The sequence below is a fragment of the Condylura cristata genome, unplaced genomic scaffold (assembly GCF_000260355.1).
Source record: "Condylura cristata isolate star-nosed mole 26May11 unplaced genomic scaffold, ConCri1.0 scaffold00047, whole genome shotgun sequence".
Classification (NCBI taxonomy): Eukaryota; Metazoa; Chordata; class Mammalia; order Eulipotyphla; family Talpidae; genus Condylura; species Condylura cristata.
This window is the reverse complement of record NW_004567148.1, coordinates 791724-815881: the sequence shown is the minus strand read 5'-3', so window position 1 is coordinate 815881 and position 24158 is coordinate 791724. Positions and strand designations below refer to the sequence as shown.

At 39.4% G+C, this 24158-nt stretch overlaps 1 protein-coding gene across 1 annotated transcript in view; it reads right to left on the bottom strand.

Moving 5' to 3' along the window:
- The window catches only part of PDZRN4 (PDZ domain containing ring finger 4), a 67196-nt gene extending 43456 nt beyond the window's left edge, over positions 1-23740 (bottom strand). The window contains exons 1-2 of the mRNA XM_012734148.1: positions 23484-23740; positions 20743-20845 (exon numbers count right to left, since the gene is read on the bottom strand). Coding sequence (XP_012589602.1) covers positions 20743-20845; positions 23484-23596 — 216 coding nt within the window. The 5' untranslated portion in view covers positions 23597-23740. The remainder of the gene's footprint in view (positions 1-20742; positions 20846-23483) is intronic.
- Positions 23741-24158: the final 418 nt, after the last annotated feature.

Below are 24158 nucleotides of genomic sequence, written 5' to 3'. Positions count from 1 at the left end.
TTTGTTGGCAAAAGGATTGAGGCAGTAGAGTAGAATTTTCTTATTTTCCACTTTATTGAGCTATTATTGGCACAGAGGGCCTTCCTGGTGGCCTAAGGGTTGGGTCTCAGTGCTATCATCGCTGAATTTCATCCCTGGCTGGGGAGCTGACCAACATGGCACAGCAGACCTCTCCTGTCTCACTGCTCCTCTCAGCAGTGAATTTCAGCAGACCCACCTATTCTGTTCCCCAACCTGTCTGGTGAGTCCTCTCACCCCCCAACCCTTGCATCTTTGGCCTACACCCAGTTCTTGTATACATAAATAAATACACCTTTAAAATAGTAATATATGTAAGTTTAAGGTGTGATGACTTAGTATATGTATATAAATGACTAGCTAACACTTCCTATCCTCACAAAATTGTCTTTTGTTTGTGTGTGTGGTGAAGATATTTATATCTATTCTCTTAAAAAAATTCAAGAATGGCCTCCCTGGTGGTGCACTGAGAAGCTAAAGCCACTGCAGCACGAGTTCGATCCCCACCCCAGAGGTGATCCACATGGCGCGGCAGACCTCTCCAGACCTGCCCGCTGCTCCCCTCAGCAGTGTACTTCGTCGATCTGCCTGTTCTGTACCCCACTCTCTCTCTGGTGAATCCTCTCACAGTCCTTGCACCTCTGGCCTGTACTCCAGTTCTGTATGCAGAAATAAATAAGTCTTTTTTAAAATAAAAGTTCAAGTATGGAAGATAGTGCTGCTAACTATAATCACCAGTCGAGCAGAACTTCTCCATCATGGCTGAGAGTTTCCACCCTTTAACCTGCATCTCCCTAACCTATTACATCATCATTCTATTGCCATTTTTAGGTTTTACATAGAAGGGATTTACATCGAGAAGGAAGCACAGGCAGTAGTTCTCTTTCTCTATCTCATCTCACCTAGCACATGTCCTCCAGTGGATCCACGTCATTGCTAATGATGGGATTTCCCTTCTTTATGGTTGACCAATATTCCACTGGTGGTGCATAACTTATAACCTTTGATAAACATGTAGGTTGTTTCCATAGCTACAGTGCTACAATGAGCAGATAATCTCTTTAGATGGGAGAAAATGATTTCATTTCCTTTGCATTTATCCTCAGAAGTGGGAGTACTAGTATATCTGGTGGTCCTATTTTTATTTTTTTGAGAAAATTCTACATTGTGCTCCACAGAAACTGCACCAATTTATATTCCTACTAACAGTTATTAGGATGTAATTTTAAAATTGTTAAGTACAACATGCATAAAGTTGTAAAATTAAAGACTGAGACAAATTTCTGATGTGTGTATACAAAACTTAAAAAGCAATGAAACACTTAAGTATTTTAGTATATTTATTGGTAGATTTATTAAATTTGCAATAATTTATGTTTAACAGAACCATCTAATATTCTACCAGGCCTTTCTACTCACCCACACTAATCAGTCTTCCATTTTGGCTCTGAAATACATGTCTCTCACACATCACTGTCTTTGAGTTTTACTGCTTCTAGTCCTGACTCTATACTAAACAGACAACATGTCTGGCCTCCCTATTGGCACAGGGATTAATGTTTCAGCGCTAGCAAGCTATTGCCAGCCTCTGCAGCATGAGTTTGATCCCCGGCCAGGGAGCTGACCTACATAGTGACCTCTCCTGTCACACCCACTACTCCCCTCAGCAGTGTATTTCCGTGGATCTGCCTCTTCTGCTCCCCACTCTGTCTTTGGTGAGTCCTCTTGCTCCCCAAACCTCTGGGCCTAACCACCCGTTATATCACACAAAAATGTAATGATTGGGAGCTCTCCCTGGTGGCACAATGGGTTGAAGCACCGCGCTATGAAGCTCTCAGACACCACTGCAGTATGAGTTCAATCCCTGGCCAGGGAGCTGACACACATGGTACAGCAGACCTGTCCTGACCTGCCCGCTGCTCCCCTCAGCAGTGTACTTCGTCCATTTGCCTGTTCTACTTCCCACTGTCTTGGGGGAAGCCTCTCACTGCCCCTTCACCTCTGGCTTGTACCCCAGTTCTGAATGCATAAATAAATCTATCTTAAAAAAAAAAAAAGACATGGCCCTCCCTGGTGGCGCAGCGGGTTAAAGCACAGCACTGAGAATCTGAAGCCACTTCCGCATGAGTTCGATTCCCGCCTGCCGCCTGCCCCAGAGGAGACCACATGGCGAGCCAGACCTCTCCTGGCCCGCCCGCTGCTCCTCTCAGCAGTGTACTTCGTCAATCTGCCTGTTCTGCTCCCCACTCTGTCTCTGGTGAAGCCTCTCACCGCCCCTGAGCCTCTGGCCTGTACCCCAGTTCTGTATGAATAAATAAATAAATCTTAAAAAAAAAAAAAAGACATGTACCAATTTACCAATTAGAAACCCTGGAAATCTGACAGAGAACTGTGGCAAGAGGGTGGGGATTGGAAAGGGAGAGAGCAAGAGATGAGGGAGCATGGTGGACTGTGGGTGTGTTGGTGGTGGGTGTGGGGTAGTAACAACACCTGAAGGGGAGATCTTATAGCTCTAAGTACAAACACAGTGTAAACCGATGTTACCTCAATTATATTTATACACACACAACCACACACAGACTTAGAGATGGAACAGAGAAACCAAAATATCAAAATTCAAGTGGGAGGAACTAACATACACCAATGCTAGCACAGCCCATTATTCCCCTCCTGCTCCTAAACCCAGGACATATAAGAAGAATATATAATTTAAAAAATTAAACTCATACTTTAAAAAAAATTTTCTTGTGTGTAAAAGAACAAAATAGGCAGATCCACTGAAAAACACGGCTGAGGGGAGCCATGGGCGAGACAGAACACGGCTGAGGGGAGCAGTGGGCGAGACAGGAAAGGTCTGCTGTGCCATGTGGATCAGCTCCCTGGCCTGGCATCGAACCCAGGCCTCAGTGGTGATAGTGATAAGACTTAACCCCTGTGCCACCAGGGAGGTCCTATAATCATAGTTTAAGAATAAAAAATGAAGCCCTCCCCCTCCTCCTCCCCGCCGGTGGTGCAACAGGTTAAAGCACAGCGCTATGAAACTATCCGAAGCCACTGCCGCTGAGTTTGACCCCCAGCCAGGGAGGTGACCCACAGTCCTGGCAGACCTCTCCTGACCCTCCCACTACTCCTCTCAGCAGTGTATTTCATTCAATCCACCTGTTCTGCTCCCCACTCTGTCTCTGGTGAATCCTCTCCACCATATCACCTCTGACCTGTACCCACGTTATATGCAGAAATACATAAATCTTTAAAGAAAATAATAGAAATCAAATAAAATCAAATAAAAAATGAAACCCCTGGTAGCTTGAAAACAGAAATCTATGAAAGATAAAGAGCAGAACAGATTGCATTAAAGCCTGAAGCTCAAGTGAGAGAGAAGCCCCAGGGGTGACTCTAAAGCGGAGAGACTCTGATGTCAGAGCCTCCAGCACACGGGGATCTGAGCAGCTGGTACACTCACGAGTCCTCTACCCAGTTCTTGCCACTTGCTCAAGACACCATGACACACAGGTCATTTGTTCTTCCTAATAGTCCCAAATCTAAAGTTGTAGTAAATTGAAAGACAGGAATCTGAGTGAGGTCCACCTAGAGTGGTCATCAGATTAGAAGACAAGGTAGTATGATATTGTTGTGTGACCATCCTGGGCCTAGCGGGTTCATTGTCAGTTCTGCAGATGAAAAGAGAATTTGGAGCCTTCGGTGGGTTCTGTAGGCTGCACAGGGGACCAGATACAAAGGCAGGAGACAGGGCAGGGGAGAGTGCCACACTGAGAGGGGCAGAACACGACACCACAACCTAGCCCCTGTACACTGTAAGTGCCCATTGCTACACAGCCATTGTGTGGTTGCAAATACAAGGCCCAACTGTTGTATTCTAGCTGTCTGAATAGTGAAAAACGACCTATCAAGGGATGGGCTGTCTGCTGTGCAGAAGGTGAAAACAGCCTGACTTACTCATTTTCCTTCCACTTATTATGGAACAAAAGGATGAAGAGTATTTCAGGAAGATGCCAGAGGTCAACAGGATGAAACACTGCTGAAAGGAAAAGGACACAGACCATAGAAGTGGTGTTGACCACTCAGGTGATTTTTGTGCTCCTCTAATCATGTCAAGGGCTTGAGAAATGAATAGGCTTTAGAAAAATGGCAGAGAAACAAATTAGTCTTTGAAGATGTTCAAGAAAAAGAAGACTAGAGAAGATGGCAGTCAGAGTTACAAACAGGTTTCATCTGGGGATTGCTTTTTTTAAAAGATTTACTTATTTATGCATACAGAACTGGGGTGCAGGCCAGAGGTGCAGAAAATTCACCAGAGATACAGTGGGGAGCAGAACAGGCAGATCAAGGAAGTACACTGATGAGGGGGGCAGCTGCAGGGTCAGGAGAGGTGTCTGTTGCACCATGTGGGTCACCTCCAGGGTGGGGATCGAACTCATGCAGAAGTGGCTTTAGCTTCTTTGTGCTGTGCTTTAACCCGCTGTGCCATCAGGGAGGACCTGGGATTGTTTTTTAATTGAGGTATGAGTATATATTTGGGCTACTGTAACCCTCAGGGTGTTCTTGTGGGCATCTCTCAATTAATTTTAATTGATTGCAATTACAACCCTATCATTCATTCCCCCCCCCCTTTCTCCTCAAATAGTCACTCATGGTGATGAATTGGAGACTTAACGCATGTATACTCATAGTAATATGTGTTCTTATATTGGTTTGTCAGAAAAGTCATGGCATATATTTTTTGTTTTCTATGCAAAAATGCATCATGACTTTTTCCACAACCCACTATAGCATCTTATTTAATACTAAGATTTTTTTTTTTAAATATTATCTTCTCTCTATGGATGAGAATCCTAAAGGTCAGAAAGGCCATTTGGGTCCTAAGCAGTGGAGTTTGACTTCACCCACTTCAAGCTGATTCCACTATACCTAAATGTCATTATTCCTCTTTCAGGATGTTATAGTAGCTTTTAATTGTTGGGAGTAATTTCAGGAACTTAGGAGCAAATCATTGCATTGTTATTTACCATGCACAATACATTAAGATTTAGTGAGGATTATTTTACATATTTGTAAAGTAAAATAATTGAATGTCACATCTTCTACAGTCAATTTTAATTGATTGATCTGGTATGAATCCGATACTGATCACCTTGAACCTGTTACACAAGTCCACGCTATTTGCTATTTGGTTACTTTATAGTAATGCTTGTATTCAAGGCTATTAAGGAAAGCGACAGGATATGATCCTAAAAACAATCACCCTACACCCGAGGGAAGCCTGCAGAAGAAAATATGGCTTACTCTGCTTCTGAAACCCATAAAGAATAGAACCTGTATATCGAATGGCCAGTCTGGAATTGAAATGGGGATAACGTTAATGCATTTCTTCCTCTGAGAATCAGATAGTGAAACTAATTGAATATTCATGGGTTGCCATCTATATGAATTACTACAGGCCCCTGAACTTGTTACCCATCCTACATTAGGTTTTATTTCATGAGATTGCACTACTAAAAATATTTAAGGTGCTAAGTCCCAAAATATATCATTTGAAAAATTTAGATGTTCATGTTAACAGAGAACAAAGTATAAAGTGTGAAATCTCATGGTGATCTGGGTTATCTAAAGGAGAGAAATGAAAGTCTGATGTCACTTCACTTTCAATTTGGAGGAGGACTGCATTAATTTTCATGCAAATCAGACAGGAAGAGAAACACTTGGTGATGCCTTCACTCAGGGAAACACAGTTTTCTTTTGAATCTCCCAATTAATTGACCCTCATGATCTTAGAGCACATTTAAAACCTTTGTTTAAGAGGATTTGCTAATTGATTTGGTGGGTATCTGTATATAAGTCAAAGGAAGGAAAAATTCTTTAAGGATTACGAACTTCCTGGCTATAAAAAGGTTCCACAGCTGTTGGAGAATCCTCTAGATACTCATAAACATCCCCTTGGAAGTACACTATCCTCCCACTGGTTATGTAGGAATGTTAGATCTCACTCATAAATCACAAGTAATCACACTTTGCAGGACGTTTTAGTTTTACTTTGTTTATTAAAGGAAGGTGAAATATTATACACTCTTGACAATAACTGGAGAAGATTGCATACACCAATTACATGACTAAGGAGAATTTGAATAACAAAATATCAATAATGTTTTTAATCAATATTACCAATTGTTTTTATAATCACACAACAATTTGAAGAGAAAGAAGCAATTTTTATCCAGCATCTGATATTTACTAGCTATGTCAAATGAATCTGTCACCTTCATGGTTTTCAGTTCCTTCTGTCAAGTAAATCAGATGTGCTTACAGGTCCAATTCCACTATGTCAAAGCCCTCTTAGCATTAATTTCCTTCTGTCCAAATACCACTTAATTATTATTCTTTATCCAAATGTGTTTTTATCTATTTTCACTTTAAAGTTCTCCCTCTAATATCTCTTATTATGCCTTGATAACATATAATCCTTTTATATTTGAAAGGAGAGCTCTTACAGTTCTTTTTATAAAGTATATAACCCTCCTTTAAAAAACACACACATACACAAGCTTTCTACAGCAAATCCACCTTTTGTTACTGCTTCCCAAAGAATTCTTCACTTCCTACAGAGCAGATTTTGTGATTTAAAAACCTGATCTTCTCAAGGGTGTGAAAGGGCAAATGTTTTTAATATATTTCAGAGAACAAAGGAAAAAGTTTCAGATTTAAGTTCCAACATTTTGTTATTAAAAAAAAAAGTAGAAATATGAAAAAGGAATATCTCTAAGAGGGACAAGAACATTGAAATGGAAGCACAGGCAAAGGAGCATTTGTTAAACTTGTGAAATTTTATCTTTTGCTGGTGAGTATTTCTATTGTAGAACTCCAACACACATTTATGTTTGGGTTACAAAATGTGGCTTTTATAATAACTTGCATCAATACCAAATACAAACACACATTGTCTTAAATGTTCTATCCTAGGTGATTAAATCAGGTCATTTAATAGCCAGCAGGTAGGTATGTGTCATCTCAGTTCAAAGTGATTACCAACTTTGTGACTTTTGTCTTTATACTCTATCCCATTAACACAGATATAGATTATTCTGTAGAACTTCATCTGTAACCATAATCACCTGCTTCATCTGTAAACATCAGTATTACTGTTGACATGGTTATCGTGGCTTTAAATGAGCGAAAAGACTTATTTGCTTTGTTACCACATTCTAAACTCCCTACTAAGCAATAAAGAGGCAGAGTCAAAGACTTTGTGAGTGTGTGTGTTATGTTTTTAGGTATGTTTACTAGAATAGCAAACAATAACTTCAAATTTCAACTAAAATATGATTCTTTTCCCCTAATATTTAACTTAAGCAACTGCTTGAAAATTGAGCAGTGTATTAAAATGCTTTAGCTCTAAACCCCCTTAAAACCACAAATCTTAGATTTACTTGGCTGCATGTACATTTAATATTCAGTCATCCTTCACTCCTGTGTTTGGTACTTGGAAGATAAAATCTTGTAAGACAAGGTCCTCCACAATGCAGAAGCCCAGAGACTAATGGGAACACCCCAGATGAGAAAAGGAAATAGTAAGGCAAGTTGAGAAGGTTGTGCAGCCAGAAACTAAGACCCAGATCTTATTTAATTGACTAACAGCACCTGATGCTTGTTAAGTATTTAACAGTTTAAGAAACATCTTTGTCTCATTATTTATAACTATTGCCAGAATGAGAGGTGCACTCTAGAGATGGGGGTGGGGATGATGGGGCAGAAGAGAAGGGACATTCCAGGGAGAAGAAGACAAAACAAGACAGGAATGAAGACAAAAGACTTGCTTGGACAATTGTTAAGTTTGTGTGGTAGAAGCAAAGCATCCTGAGCACCTTGGATTAACAGGAGGTACACATAGAACTGGACATGGAAGAGCTTTGCCTGGCAGGGTTCTCTACATATTCATTGTACAGACTTGAGTTTCTCAAACTGGAATATTCATCAGAATGTTAGGGGACCCACAAACCAAAGTTTAACCATAATACACCTTCGAGTACCAACTTGTGGAGTTAAAGTGTTAACAGTTGAGTTATTGCTGAAATATTTCAAATTTTCTTTTATATTAAACCATAATACATCTACTAAGAGGTAAAATGCAAATTTCGCATTTAAAATCATTTAAAATAATGCAAGCACATCTACTAAGAGGTAAAATGCAAATTTCGCATTTAAAATCATTTAAAATAATGTAAGCACCACGTAAAATTGTGCTTTAGCTTTGACACCAGGCTCGGTGGACCCAATCTCACATTCCATATTATTCCTTTATGAAAATGCTTCAGTTCTGCTACCTAGAGCAATGGAGAATCCTTGAAACATTTTCATCAGAAGAGTAATGTGGCAACTTTGAGTTTTATAAAGATTTCTCTACTCATTCTTAGAAAGAAGATAGTAGTAGAATCTAACTGCAGGAAGACTAGAGAGGAGGCTCCAGCTTATGAACCATGAGGGTGAGAAGCAGCCCATAAAGTTATGCACCAAGACATGCAGAAATGGTTGAGGGTATGTTGGAGATGAGGGGCAGGAAGGAACTGGACTGCTCTCATTTTTCTGGTCTTTGCCACTTTCCTTTGAAACTCAATTTTAAAGATTAGAGATAATATCAAAAGCACTGGCTTAAGAGTCTGTGGTAACACAGTGAATACAAGAGATAGAGTAACATAATTGTATGAATAGTGAGATTCTTAAAAAGGCCTGCTATCTTTGCTCTGAGAGAACAGCTTTGGGAAAGCAGAGTTTGCTTAATTTAGGTGATAATCCCTGATCTCATGTAAAGTGCATATGCACTGGAAAATTTCGATCTCTTAAAATTGACTTTAATTTTCCAACTTTGTGCTTATACATCTATTTGAATATAGAACTGATGTGGGAGGAAGTACATATTAAATATTAATTATCATATAAATTGTTTAAGTTGGTGGCTCTACATTTTTTCATAAACTGGATATGTGAAGTACTTTAACATTTTACATTAAATGGAAGTTGATTATAGAGGAAATAGGACCATTGAGCTAGTAAGATTTCTCCCATGCATTGCTTATGAGAATATAAGTTGATAAAACTTTCTCAGAAAGCATATTGGCAACACATTTATCTGAAATACTGAAAACTATTCACATGCCTTGGTAAAATACTATGAGAATTTTGCTTCTGGAAAATCTTTCTTATGGAGATAATTCTAAAATACAGATAAATCAGTAACATCACTATCATGAAAGAGTAAGACTTTTCTTCCATCTTTCCCCCTAGAGCCACCAATGTAGAAAATCATTCATTGACAAAAGAGTCTATGTGAAATCCAGGAATCCAGCAGAGAAATTGCACTAGACTGTTGGAAAATGAAATAATCCAGAATCAGACACATTGAGCAGGTAAGAGGAATGATTTCACATTCCTACACTTCTCTCAGAGTAGCTCAGTTTCATGCCAGGAAAGGACTTCTTGAACATGATTTTTTTGCCTAATGTAAAGTGAGAGTATGTGAGTGAGCACCTGGCATTCCCAGCTGTGTGGGACACTGCCAAAGGGACCCACTTTTTTCTAGCCCATCCAGAGTCCTGAGAACATATCACATGGTTAGGGGAGGGCAGTGACTGCAAGAGCAGGAGCAAAGCACCAACGGGACTGTGGAGCTTGTCAATTTATCAGAAAGTCTGCTACCATCTGATAGGGGACCCCTCTTGTAGGTGCCAGCTGGACCTCTGGGACCCTAGTTCTCCAGGTATGCATTAGCATGTTTCTTACTGACACTGTGTTCAATTCTCTGCCATGATCCCAATGGAGGCGAGAGCAAGGTTTTAAAGAAAGTTAGTGAAAACACACAGAAAGGTTGCTTGGCATTGCTGGTCTTGGAGAAAACACACAAAATAGAACAATCTAACCAAAGTGAGTAAAGGAAGGAAATAACAAAGACCAGAGCAGAAGAAATGAAATAAGTGACAAGAAAGACAGTAGAAAAGATAAAAACTAAGGTCTGAGTTTTTGAAATATAAAATTGTCAAGTCTTTAGTCAGACTGACTAAAAATGATAAAACTAAAAGAACTGAAAGGAAAAAAAAAACCCTCAAAAGCAGAAAAGACAGAGGACACATGGCAACCTAGACCACAAGAATGAATCATATAGACAGGGAGAATCAATGTTCTGGTTATTAGTAAGGTGATTGAATCAGCAATCATATTACCCCCCCCCCCATTGAAGAAAAGTCCTAACTTCACTGGCGAAGTTCTAGCAAACATTGAAGAACTAATACCAATCTTCTCAAATTTTTCCAAAAGAAATAGAAGAGAGTGCTCCTAAATTCATTTTTATAGGCTGGAATTACCTGATTCCAAAGTCAGCTAAGGACACTAGTAGAAAAGAAAACTATACACTAACAACCTTGATAAAGAAAGATACAACAAAATCTTAATAAAATACAAGCAAACTGAATTGAGTAGCAAATTAAAAAGATTATATGCCATGATCAAGAAAGATCTACACCTGGGATGCATGAATAATTCAATATATGTAAGCCAAAGTGATATACCGCCTTAAAAGAATAAAAGATACAAGCTATATGATTATATTAATATATGAAAAACAATTTTGACAAAATTCAACATCCTGATATTATAAAAGCTTCCACTAAATAGAATATAACAGGGATGTATCATGCATGCTACACATACAACCTATACAAGCCCCCAGCTAGCATATTTAGTGGTGAAAGTTTGAAAGCTTTTCCTCTAACACTGAGAACGATACCACTCTCACCATTTATATTTTACATAGTAGCAGAGTCATGCTTAGAGCAATTAGGCAAAAAGAAAAAAATAAATATATTCAAATTGAAAGGGAATAAAATTGTAAAATTGTTTGTTTGCAAATGACATGATCTTACATATAAACAATCCTAAAAACTCCACCAAAAATTATCAGCACTAGTAAGCACTTTCAATAAAGTTGTAGGATATAAACTCAAAATACAGAAGTCTGTTGTTTCTATACACTAACAATACTGTATTGGAAAAATAAAATAATATAAGCCTAAATAAAACAGCATCAAAATGAATAAATACCCTGGCATATATTTTACCATGGAGGTGAATAACCAGGTGAAATACATGGAAAAATACACAAATAGGTGCAAAGGTGTCTATATTCATGAATTATAAGAAGTAATGCTATAAAAATGTTTATATGACTCAAAGCCTTCTATCCAAAGCCTGTGAAGCCTTCCTATTACAATTTCTAATGTAATTTTTACAGAAACAGAAAAAATGTCCTAAAATTAGCATGAAACCACAAAAGATCCTAAATGACCAAACCATCTTGAGAATAAAGAATAAACTTCCTGCTTCCAAAGTATACTACAAAGCCTTAATAGTCAAAATAGTATGGCACTTGTATACAAATAAACAGATCAATAAAACAGAATTGAGAGAACAGAAATAAGCCCATGCAAAAAAGGTCAGTTATTATTTGGCAAATGAGTAAGGATGATCTCTTCTATTAGTGACAGTAGAACTGGCTAATCATGTGCAGGTGAATGAAATTAGATCCTTACACAGTCTTCAAAATTTAGCTAGAAGCAAGTTAAGATTAAACGTAAGACTAAACTGTGAAAATTCTAAAAGAAAACATGAGGAAAAAATGACTTTGTTCTTACCTGAGTTTGGCATATTATGGTACTAGGCACAAACCAGAGTGTGGGTAAGATGAATGGGTAAGATTTTTTCATAAAAATACATAAGATTTTGGCCCTCCCTGGTGGCGCAGCGGGTTAAAGCACAGCACTGAGAATCTGAAGCCACTTCCGCATGGGTTCGATCCCCGCCTGCCCTGGAGGTGACCACATGGCGTGGCAGACCTCTCCTGGCCGGCCCGCTGCTCCCCTCAGCAGTGTACTTCGTAGATCTGCCTGTTCTGCTCCCCACTCTGTCTCTGGTGAAGCCTCTCACCACCCCTGAGCCTCTGGCCTGTGCCCCAGTTCTGTATGCACAGGTGAATAAATCTTTAAAAAAAAACAAAACATAAGATTTTGTCTAAAATGTTAAAATGTAAATATAAAAATAAAATCTTTTAAGATTTGATTATGCCTTTGTTTCACTGATTAAGGATGTTACATAGAAGAACTAGATCATGATAAATCTTTCCATAATCAACATTGGAGTCCCCCCCTGGAGCTCACATGTGAAGACACTATGGTTCCAGAGAAAGTGGCTCTTTCAAGAGATAGAGCTAGAAAGGAGACCAGAGTCCCACATTTGGACTCTTACTCTCAACTATACTTCCTCTGAAAGGAATTCAGGAAAACATTAGTGTAATTTGATTTTATAGGAAACAAGGGCTCTCATTTCAGTTGTGCCAATAAAACCATTCTTTGAAAGCAGAGTAGAAGTGATGATTTGATATACAAATATTCACCTTAAACACAACCTTTCACAAACACCTTTCAGATACTTACCTGGCAGGGGAGATACCATGATCACAAACACCTTTCAGTAAAGCAAGACAATCATCTGAATGTGTATGGAGAGTATCTTTAAACAAAACTTAAATGTCAGCATTTTAATATAATTCACACATGGAGTGTAAAAACTCTTCCATTTATAGCTAGATTCTTAGTTAAATAAATGTACCCATGGTTACATTGTTTAATAACTAAGTAGGAAAGTTAAATTTGCTTTTCACTGTTTTCTTAGGAAATAAGATTTACTGTTGTCATAATCAGTGAGGCAAAATATAGATTTGCTTCATATTTGTTTTATGCAATTAATATTAGCAGCAATACTGATCTCATTTCTTTCGGTAAGAAATATAAAAGAATTACAATAACATTGCTAACTACTTCCAACTTTGTGACTTTTCTAGTCTCTGTTTAAGGAGGATTTTTGTGTGTGTTATAGAAACATGCTTAGGAGATGGATAGTGGTGAGCAAAATGAACAGCGGGCTTAGGACTGCCCTCTGAGGCCAGGAAATAGCCTAGAGATGGAGCAGTGTTCTGGACAAGGGCTATGAAGATATGAAGGATATGTTGTAGGACGTCTGGAAATGTAAGCCCAGAATATGACTCCTGGATGGTTTGGCCTAAATGATTAAGATTTTAATCTGATATAATTGAAAAAATGGTGGTGTCATTAATAGGCACTTCAGTGAACCAACTCTGAATAGAGAGAGAATACCATCCTATCCTAAATATTCAAGTAATAAAAATATTTTCACACTTCATCTAGATCACTTTTCAATTCAATAAATTTCCCTGAAGAATGAAACTTATTACAGTGATTTTTTAAATGGGTGATTTTATTGCCACAGTGGTAAGTGGTATAAAATTGTTTTAGTTATTTCATTAATAATTCCAAAAATGTGACTAACAAGTGGAAGAAAAGGAACTGCTGAAATATAAAGGAACCAGTGAATTAAAAAATTCTGAAGATTCTACATTATCACACTGTACACATGGTTTTCTCTTCTCCTTACTATACACTGCCTATATGGATTACAAATAGTCTCTGTATAAGCTTCATTTCAGACACAAACACATTCATTCCATCACTGGTTTTTAACTTGCTATATGCATTTCCCAGAGATGGCCAGAGTCAGAACCTGCTGACTGCAGGGACTGTGGGTATCTTATCTTTTGCATTTTATCAATTGCTGTGTAGTCCTTTGGTGAAGAAGTTCTGGAACTGAGAACACTCCAGCTTCCCTGCCCCACCCAAGGGAGAGTGAAGCTGGGTAAGGAGGAAGAGTAGAAGAAAAGACTGGGAGAGAACTTGGGGGTTAGGAGAAAGAGATGAAGAGAAAACCTGGAGGAGACACATAGCAGTGTCCAAGAGCTTCTTGGCCTTGAACTTGTACCAGGAGCTTGGCAGGAGACACTTGAAAGAGAAGTGGGGAGACTGTCCATGGCAGCCTTTATTTTGTTTTTGCTCCTTTCCTTCCAGACTTTCCTGGCTCTCCTGCCCCTTTATTTGGCTCCCCATCAGAAGGTATCTTAAACTGGCAGCAAATTCTGAGTCTCAGCTTCCTGGCTTTGGGTCAAACCTGTTGGCTGGGTCTTTACCATGATAGGTTGGGTGACTTGGGGTGGTTAACTGCAAACTATTTTAATTATATTCTTTCTCTTCTCTCTATTACACGCTAATTGCATTAAAGTCCTTTTCTATTGAAGGTCTTATGTACTGAGCATACTTTATGTGGAAAATGGCAGAAATCACTTAGAGTATGTAGGTTTGGGGGCCATGGGAGCCCCTCATCCTGCCCCCTAATAGTTATAAGATGGTGAGAAAGAGTAGAAATGGGGTCAATCATGAAATTCTAATCATATAAAAAAATGATTAGAAATGATGAATTTTCATGAAGGCCACTAAGATTCTAGTTCATTGCAAATCTCTACTGATATCTTTATTCACAATAACCAAGATATGGCAATTCCTGAATGTCTGTCAGTGAATGAATGGATAAAGAAGATGTGGTGTAATCAACAAGGAAATATTATTTAGCCAGGAGAAAATTCGGACACACGCAACAACATGGGTAGAACCTGACAACGTCATGCTAAGTGAAAAAAGTCAAACAGAAAAACACAAACACATATGCTGTCACTTCTATATGATATTCATCAATCAAAAAATGAAATCAACCTTAGAAGTCAGTAGAAAACTTGTTGTCAGGGATCGAGTACCTGAGAGTGAAACAGGGAGAAGTGAGTATAAAAAGCACATAGAAAAAAAGAACAACACAAATGTCTGTTAGAAAAGGGAATATCTGCTGTAACTCCAGGTTCCTTATTCCCTTGCACAGAAAGTTGCAAAGGATCGTGTTCCTTAGAATTAAATTCATGCAGGCATTATTTGTTCATCAGAGCACCCACCTCGCAAGGGTGGTACAGTGTGATGCCAGCCAGGAAGATAGAGCCTACAGAGGAGCCCCGGAGCGCCACACTAACTCGGTAGGCAGTTTTCTCTCAGAGCTTATTTCACAAGATCTTGGCAATCCTTAAGAAAAGATAAGTAAACCCTTGGGTCTTGCTGTGGAAGTGTCATTTTGCAAAATGCATTTCTTGGGGCTGGCTCTCCATACACTTGCCCTATATGCTTGGAATATCTTTGGGAACTTGTGAATACCATCTCTTTAGCTATAATTACTTATCTTTACGTAAGAATTGCCAAGATTGGCAGCTAGCAATATGCTAAATGCTTGTTCCTATTGCTAAACACTGGCTCAAGTTGGATTTTCAGGGACTTGAGCCCTACACATGACACACTTGACTTTCTTTCTTTTCAGTCTTTAATATTTCAAGCAAACTGCTAGATTCCTTTTCATTTGGACAACTATAAATAAAATTAAATTCTATGTGTACTTAATTCACACTGTTGGTGTGTTCTTGTCTCATGTTGGGGGGAAGGCAATAAACTGATTTTTTTTTTAAGATTTTCCTTACTTATTTTTTTAAATTTATTATTATTATCTTTTTTTTTTTTTGTAGAAAAACTGGGGTGGAGGCCAGAGGGACAGGGTGTGAGAAGACTCATCAGAGACAGAGTGAGGAACAGAACAGGTGGATCCACTGAAATACATTGCTGAGGGGAGCAGCAGGTGAGACAGCAGAGGTCTGCTGCACCATGTACGTCAGCTCGCTTGTGGGGGGTCAAACTCTGGCCTTAGTGGTGACAGAGCTGAGACTTAAAACCTAGTCCACTAGGGAATCCCCCCAAATTATTTTGAATAACACTTCTTTTTTTTGTTTTGTTTTTAAAGATTTTTTTATTTACGCATACAGAACTGGGGTACAGGCTAGAGGCGCTGGGGTGATGGAGGCTCCCCACTCACCAGAGATAAAGCAGGGAGCAGAACAAACAGATCAACAATGTACACTGCTGAGGGGAAGAGTGGGCAAGACAGGAGAGGTCTGCTGTTCCTGAATAACAGTTCTCACTGATGAAAATCTACAGGCTCAGAAATGTCATTTAGATATTTGCCTTGTTGGTGGACATGATGCTCCACATTACCGAGATTGCTCTCACTAGCCCACTGAGCACCGGTGAACACCAACTTTGAGAGTTAGTGTCAAATGCTGCAGAAAATGCAAAATCTTGTTGCCTCCTCTAAGGTCTCAAGGTTAAATCTCAGACCTATCATTCTTACAACCTGAGTTTGATCCCTGGCCAGGGAGCTGACCCACATAGGGTGCAACAGACCTCTCCTATTTCACCTGCTGCTCCCCTCAGCAGTGGATTTCAGTAGATCCTCCTATTCTGCTCCCCACTCTGTCTCTGGTGAAGTCTATCATCCCCTGCACCTCTGACCTGTACCCCCAGTTCTTCTACACAGAGAAAAAGAAAAATCAACCAATTCCCTGTACTCACGCAGGAGAAAACCTCTTTATTAGGAATTGACAAAAAAGCTCTATATTTCTCAAAGCCTTTCCCTTTAAATTATTTCTGGTCGAGGTTGAATTTGAGATCTGCCTCTCACTTGCTAAGGGCTATTTATGATTTATTTCAACCTTTAGCTAGCTCTAGAAAAAAAATGAATGAAGTTGAAAATAAAGAAGAGGAGATGCTTAATCCTCAGTGGCATTTCAGTGTGTACAGTGCTGATGACAGCCTTGTGAAAATCTCGATGTTTAGAAATTTTTTTCTCGACAAATTAAAGTGAAAACTAATACTGCTTTTAATTAGAGGATGAATGCATGTGGGACTCTTCCTGCAGGCTGGACCTTGGAGCCTTTTGGAAAACATCAAGGGGAAATTTAAAACCCAATCAATTTTCTTTCGGAAGTGATGATAGACCACAGTGAACTATGGGTGTCGTGACAATTTCAGAGGTTCCTCACATGCCAGTCACCATAACATTGACACACAGACAATATTTCCAAAGAAGATTTTGCTGTCTCTGGTGTCCCCCAAGGGCGTTATTACCCCCTATCAATGCAATAATCTTTAATGCAGGTTTCAAGCCCCTAAATATGTACATGCCAGATAGTCAGATTTGTTTTGGTCGACTGGGTCAATAATCCACGCAACGAAAATCTCTAAATATGTATTCATCAGATAGACAGAGCAGCTTTGGTTCACTGAATCTGTAGTAAGGAGTCTTTTCAAATGGTGTCTAAATAGTTGCAGAGTTTGCATTTTATCAAGTTCAGAAATGCGGTTCTGTTTTGTAAAGCTGGGATTTATGATACTAGTCCTGATGGATGTCAGAAGTGTGTTTTACACTAGATGGTGATATTTTCGTTTTTAAAAGTCAGAAGAGAAATGATTATAGTTCAAACTATTGGGTAATTGGAAAAGTCCTGATGCCTTTTTGCCTTGAAACATCGAAAAAATATGACATGAATATCCCGACAGCCCAATATATTATTGGGGAGCAGCGGGCAGTTCAGGAGAGGTCTGCCACACCATGTGGTCACCTTTAGGGCAGGCGGGAATCGAACTCATACGGAAGTGGCCCTAGCCTCCCAGTGCTGAGCTTTAACCCGCTGCGCCACCAGAGAGGGCCAAGAACGATATATTTTAAATGTTCATTAAATAATTATAGTGTAAATGAATGAAAGCAGATGAAAAAGGGATTTCTTTCTAGTTTCCTGGTTGTTGAATGATGTTTGTTGTTTTGAAGATTTTTTTTTTTTAGATTTATTTTATTACCTTATGCATATATAAACTAGGATACAGGCCAGCGGTCTGGGGGTGAGAGGATTCCCCAGAGACAGAGTGGGGAGCAGCACAGGCAGATCTACTGAAATCCACTGCTGAGGGGAGCAGCGGGGGAAACAGGAGAGGTCTGCTGCACCACGTAGGTCAGCTCCCTGGCTGGGGCCAAACTCAGGCCATAGTGGTGACAGTGCTGAGAGTCAACCTCTAGGCCACTCAAACAGGAGGTGCCATTTGTGTTTTGATTGAGAGGTGATAACCTCTGAGATGAAATCCTTTCTTGGACCGATAGGCCTTTATGTTTTGTAGTATTCACAAAATTGGTTGTACCTGAGCTGCTCCTCTAGTGTACCCCAGAGCTCTCGGTTATGCCAGGGCTCCAAGTGGCTGGGGTCCCCTCGGCCAAGTGGTTATGGAAACCCGTGGCCTCTCTGTTCCTAAGTACATTGGTTCTTAAAACAGGCTAGCACGTTTAAATCTTCTTCTACTTAGTGTCCACGGTCAGTTTTGAGCACTGGCCATAAGAGATTACCAACTAGGTTATGGTTTAATCTCAGGATTCTTTGCATCCGTAAATTGCTTTTGGTAGCCTTGACATTTTAGTAATGTTCTTTTTTTCCAATCCATAAGCAGGGGAGGGCTTTCCATTTCTTTGTGTCTTCTATTTTAATAGTGTTTCATAATTTTCTTGGTTTAGGTCATTCATCTCCTTTGTTAGGTTTATTTCCAGGAATTTGATATTTTTGGAATTGTAAATGGGATGGTTTTCTTCATTTCTTCTTCAGATTGATTGTTTGCATATAGGGAGGCTACTGATTTTTGTGTGTTGCTTTATATCTTGTTAATTTATTAAATCAGTTTATTATTTTAATTAGTTTTTCTGTGGAGTTTTTAGGGTTCTTTATGTGTATTATCATATTATCTGCAAAGAGTATAATTTTACTTCCCAAACCCTTACATAGATTCCTTAGATGTCTTTCTCTTGTCTTATGGCTCAGGCTAAGCCTTCCAGTATTATAGTGAAAAACAGTGATGATTAAGGTCATCCTTTTCTTGTTCCTGATCTCTAAAAAAAGGTTTTCAGCTTTCCATCATGGAGAATAATATTGGCTGTGGGTTTATCATCTATGGCTTTTGTTATGCTAAGGTATGTTCCTTCTACCCCAAGAATTTCGAGGGCTTTCATACATAAACGATTGTTGAACTTTGTCAAATACTTTCTCAGCATCTATGGATATCATCAAATGGTTCTTATTTAATAATCTTTTATCACCAGGAGGAAGGGTGTGTACAACCCACCATATAACTAGCAACAGAGATATTGGTGGAATCAGTGTTCTCTTGGTCTGTTATCCTTGGGGTATCCCCGTGTTCTCTTGGTCTGTTATCCTTGGGGTATCCCCATGCTTTCTCCACACCTTCAACCATGCATGCATGATGTTGTGAAATGAATCCTTTCTCCTGATGGAAGGTTGTTTCAGTAACATCTTCCTTATTTAAATTTCACAAAAATCTTCTTTATTTCAGTCACTCAAAAGGTGCCTTTGGCAAGAGAATCACAGCTGACAGCAAATTAATGACTCTGAATCTATGATTAGTTGAGATCACAGGCTATGGCGACCTGCCTGGGCATTTACCGCTGGCGCCACTGGCATCTATTAGGGATGGTTATTACTCTTGGGGAGGAGTAGCTTATTGCAGTGATCCCTATATGCAAGGAAACCTGTACTGTGATAGCCAGTGATAACCTAATTAATTCAAAGGCTTTTCACTGTTCACCTGCTCAGCTGAAATCAGTTTCTCTCTCCTCTCCTTCCTCAGTACACGGATTTATTTTAATATATCTTTAAGACACAAACTGAAAATATAACTTGAAGTGATCTAGATAATTCCATTCCCCAAGCCCACAGTATTCATTAACTGAAAGGAAAACCTAGTTTAATCTTGAAGTATTTGGCTAAGTGACTCAATTTTGTAATTTATTGTGCATGAACAGGCAATACTTATTGGATATTTCAGCACATATTAGGACTTGAGAGGATTTATAAACTACAACTTTTCAATCAACTTAATGGGGAGGAGGGGATAAAAAATTAACGCGAACAATATAAAACCACCTACACAGATACAAGGTGTCACATCCTTCCGATTCTGCCTGAAAAGAAATAATGATTTCTGTAATCTCCAGCAATGACTTTTGTGGGGGAGAAGATTTCAAATAAATGTCTGTTTGCTTTAAGCGAGCCTCACTGAATTGGCCTTATTTGATTTCAGATCCTACTGAGGGAAGAGATTTCAGGATTTCCTGGTTGTAAAATGGAAAAGAACATTTTGCTGAACTTGTATGACATCATCTAAAGCATTAAAAGGGCAGAAAATCACAGGCTCTGTGCCTGTTTACCAAAGCTTCTTTACCTTCTCAATCGATTTTATTTCCAAATGTCAGAGTAGTCAGAAACCTTTCAAAGATTTATAGGCTGCACAAGCAGAGGCAATATTTGGGCAAATCCTCTCTAACTTTTGAGAAAGGCTTTAAATAATTAATGGAAAGTCCTTGAAAATGTTGTATGTTACAGTGCAGATACTCTGAAATAAACCACATATACCACAAAATATAACGTGGCAACAAAAGACACTAGGCTATCTCTCTCAGATGTCAGTGAAACAATTCTCTAGTATATACACTTGTGGTGTAATAAAGGTGAATTAGTGAAAATATATTAAAATGAAAATACTAGTCAATGAATGAATGAAAACAGAAAGCTCAACCTTGGTTTTAAATATAATTTCATTACAAAACTTTACTTGGAAATTCTTGTATGTACAGAAAAACACATGTAATTATCATGATATTATTTATAAAAGAGCAACTAAAGTGGGAAAATTGTACTAGGACCAAATAACTAACACACATATCATTTAAAAGGTATTCGCTGACAAGATCATTCTCACAGTAATAAATTATTTTTTCTCTGTTATGCAAAATCCCTCAACCATCACTTTAGGGAGAAACGTGGTGTGAAAATGATCTTACCTCATATTCAAAGTCCTCAGCTCTGTCTGCATCAGCAGGTAGACTGGAAAGATACTCATGGTCCTCATAAAATTCATGTTCCATTGGAGGAAGAGAATGGCCGCTATAGGGAATGTGCAATAGGATAGGAAAGGATCAACAGGGTTGTTTTTAAGATTACAACTGATTTTTAGAATTTTACTTAAATATTCTCTGCTTCACAAGACTGTGGTAATCTAGCTTTTCAAAGGACTACAATGAAGGAGGAACACTTGACTTCATTCTGAGAAAGAAGCTCATCAGTTTGATTTTCTGAGAAGTAACTAAGAGAAAGGGCTGTAATCAAGGCCCCAGCCCATGAAGAAACTGACAGAAAATCCTCCACAGGTCAAGGTTCTTGAGAGCTGCCCCTACCGTTTCACTGCACCAAATGCAACATGCCCCTGATCTGGGTTTGAGATTGCAGTTTGTACTTTGCAAAAAGTGCTACCAGTTGCCTATTACCCAGCTCTAAACTAGTTTTAGAAGTGTCTTTTAAAGTATCTTCCAAATATACTCACTCCCCCTCCCCCATCCTTCAAACCTCCTTCCCCATCCTTCTTCTTACCCACATTTCCCTCCTTTTAAGAGCGCATGCACAGGGCCTTCCAAGGCAGCGTAGCGGTTGAGTCTCAGCGCTATCACCACTGAGGCCTGAGTTCGATTCCCCAGGCAGGAAGTGACCCACATAGAGTGCAGCAGACCTCTCCTTTCTTGCCAGTAACTCCCCTCAGACTGGATTTTACTAAATGCATCTGTTCTGCTCCACACTATGTCTCTAGGGAATCCTCTCACCCCACACCTCTGGACTACCCCCCATTCTTTGATGCAAAATAATAAAAATAATCACAAGCACCCACAGGGACCCCTTTCAGGACATCCCTATACACCACTGGGTTTTCTATCCTTAGAAAATTCCCTGGGACAGAGACTGATGAAGTAAAGGAAATGAGGAGAGCCCTGGCACTATGTCTTATACAGACTTTAGCTTTTGGTAAATGCTTTACATAGTGTAGGGACGTGCTTTCACATCCCTCTTGGCTGTGATCTAGATACTCTGCACAGATATGAAGCTCAGCTTAAGAGCAAAAGTCATGAGGTCCTTTTCGTTTCTAAGTGAAAAAGCCTCCCCATACTTACCAAGTTGAAGGGGAGAGATTTGAGACCTGGCAGTTTGGAAATGACAGAAAAACTGGGGTTTGCAGATGAGATGATCATCAGACCCATCCTGGGGCCCTTAAGCAATCAGTGAACTATTCTGCCTAGCTCTTCTCTGTACTATCTGTGGGGTTGGCTCCATGGACGTTCTACACAATGCCTGAACTTAGCCGAGTCTGCGAAGCCTGGGCAGGGCTGGGAGCTGGATGTGTCCCCTCGCACCTCTGACCTGCACCCCAGTTCTTATCTATATAAATAATTAAAAATAAATCTTTAAAAAAGTGATCTCTGAAACATGTGTATTAAACCTGACTGGGAGGTTTTTGAAAAAATTCTGATGTCCGGATTGCATCTAAATTTTTTATTTAATTCTTAGTATACTTGAGGTAGATTCCACACCACATTGATAGTGCTTTTCAAAATTTCCAGGCGATTCTAATGTACACATGTGCACCACTGAGAATGGACAAGAGAGCCATTAATTAGTGACGAAGCAGGATCAGAGCTGTGCTTTATAAAGAGAAGGGCTCACAATAGACCACAGAAATGCAGTGGAAAGTGACTATTGCTTTTATAAATCACACTCTCAGTAATGCTTGGATATTAACCAAAAAGCTCACAGATCAAAACAAATGGGGTACAACATACTTTGCAAAGTGCAAAAGTAGGGCTATTTGAATAAAAGATCTCTTACTGCCTTTAAATTAGGTAAAACTTGGAAGAAATATTCCTTTAGCAGTTCTGTATTTCATGGCTCCTTAGTTCCTCCCTGACAGCCAGGAACTTTTGTTTACATTTCAATGTATTAGACAATTGTGTTCTTTGGAGAATTATACTGTAAATTCAGTTTGGAAAATTGCACTTTTAATTTCTCAGCTTTTTCTTACAGGAGAGAGAGAATGGTGACCTACAGAGGATAATTTAGTGCCTGATGCCATTTATGTGTCAGTCTTAATAAAGCTTGGTAGTGTTGGTGAGAAAAACTATTTTCCTGACAGGTGCTGATGAGAAGCAGGAGCCTTTTTTTTTTTTTAAAGATTTATTTTATTTATGTATGCATGTAAGAACTACAGTGTAGGTCAGAGCTGCAGGGGTGAGAAGATTCCCTAGAGACAGAGTGGGGAACAGGTTGACTAAATACTCGCTGAGGAGAATAGCAGGCATATCAGGAGAGGTCTGCTGTACCATGTGGGTCAGCTCCCTGACAGAGATGGAACTCAGGCCACAGTGGCTGGTGATAGCTTGATAGCGTGAGGTATAACCATTGCACCACCAGGGAGGCCCCTGAAATAGGAGTCTTTTGATGACTAGAAATATGAAGATGAACTAATCAAAAGTCAGAATTTTTCAATGCACCTTAACAAATATGATTCCTAACATGAGGTGACCATGGCAGGGGCTGCTGGGAACGAACAATGGAGATACTTGTAGAACAGGATTGTGAACCTGGCTGGTCTCTGGGACTGGTAACTTGCTGGTGTGACTGAATCTGTTCAACAACTATGTTAACTGATGAACAAAGCAGGTAGGGTTTGGAGGCTTGGAGAGACATGACAGAGAAATACCTGTCTGAGAGCAGAAAAGGACAGATGTCAGGCACCGGGGGAGTCGGAGGTCTGAGCTTGGCCAGCGCCATGATGTGCTCGAAGGTGATGTCTGTCTGGGTGCTGGCGTTCATGAGCTGCACCTCAGGGGGCGTCAAGTAGGCTGGTTTGCTAAGAGGTGTTCGCCTTAGCACCTGGACCACAATGGGCTCCTTGGCATTGCGAAAGGCTTCCACTGCCTCCTCATGGGTGGCCCTTGAGAGATCCTTCCCATTGACCTGCGAAGATAAAGAACAAACCTGCTCTCAGGGAAAAGATCAGAGAAGCTGCCATTCTGGGTGCATCGCAGGTGAGGAGGGGAGCCTTGAATCAGCTCTGATAGGAATTTTGTAAAGGAATATTTAATCAGACATTGACATTTACTGAACTCGCCAACATGAGGAAGATAAGGAAAACAATTATTTCCTGTGTCTTGATGAAGTATACCATGAGAAGTATGAGTAAAGATTAAAAAATTTAGATAACACAGACTTGAAAATTGTTCACTAAAATCTTCATATAGGTGGAAATGTAAATTATATATTTCTTCACAATCTGTTGATCTATTGTGGGGCTCTCACATTCCTGCTTACTAAGGGTTGGTGGTATTCTTTTTGAAAAAGAACCTTTTGGACATCTAAAACACCCACATACTTA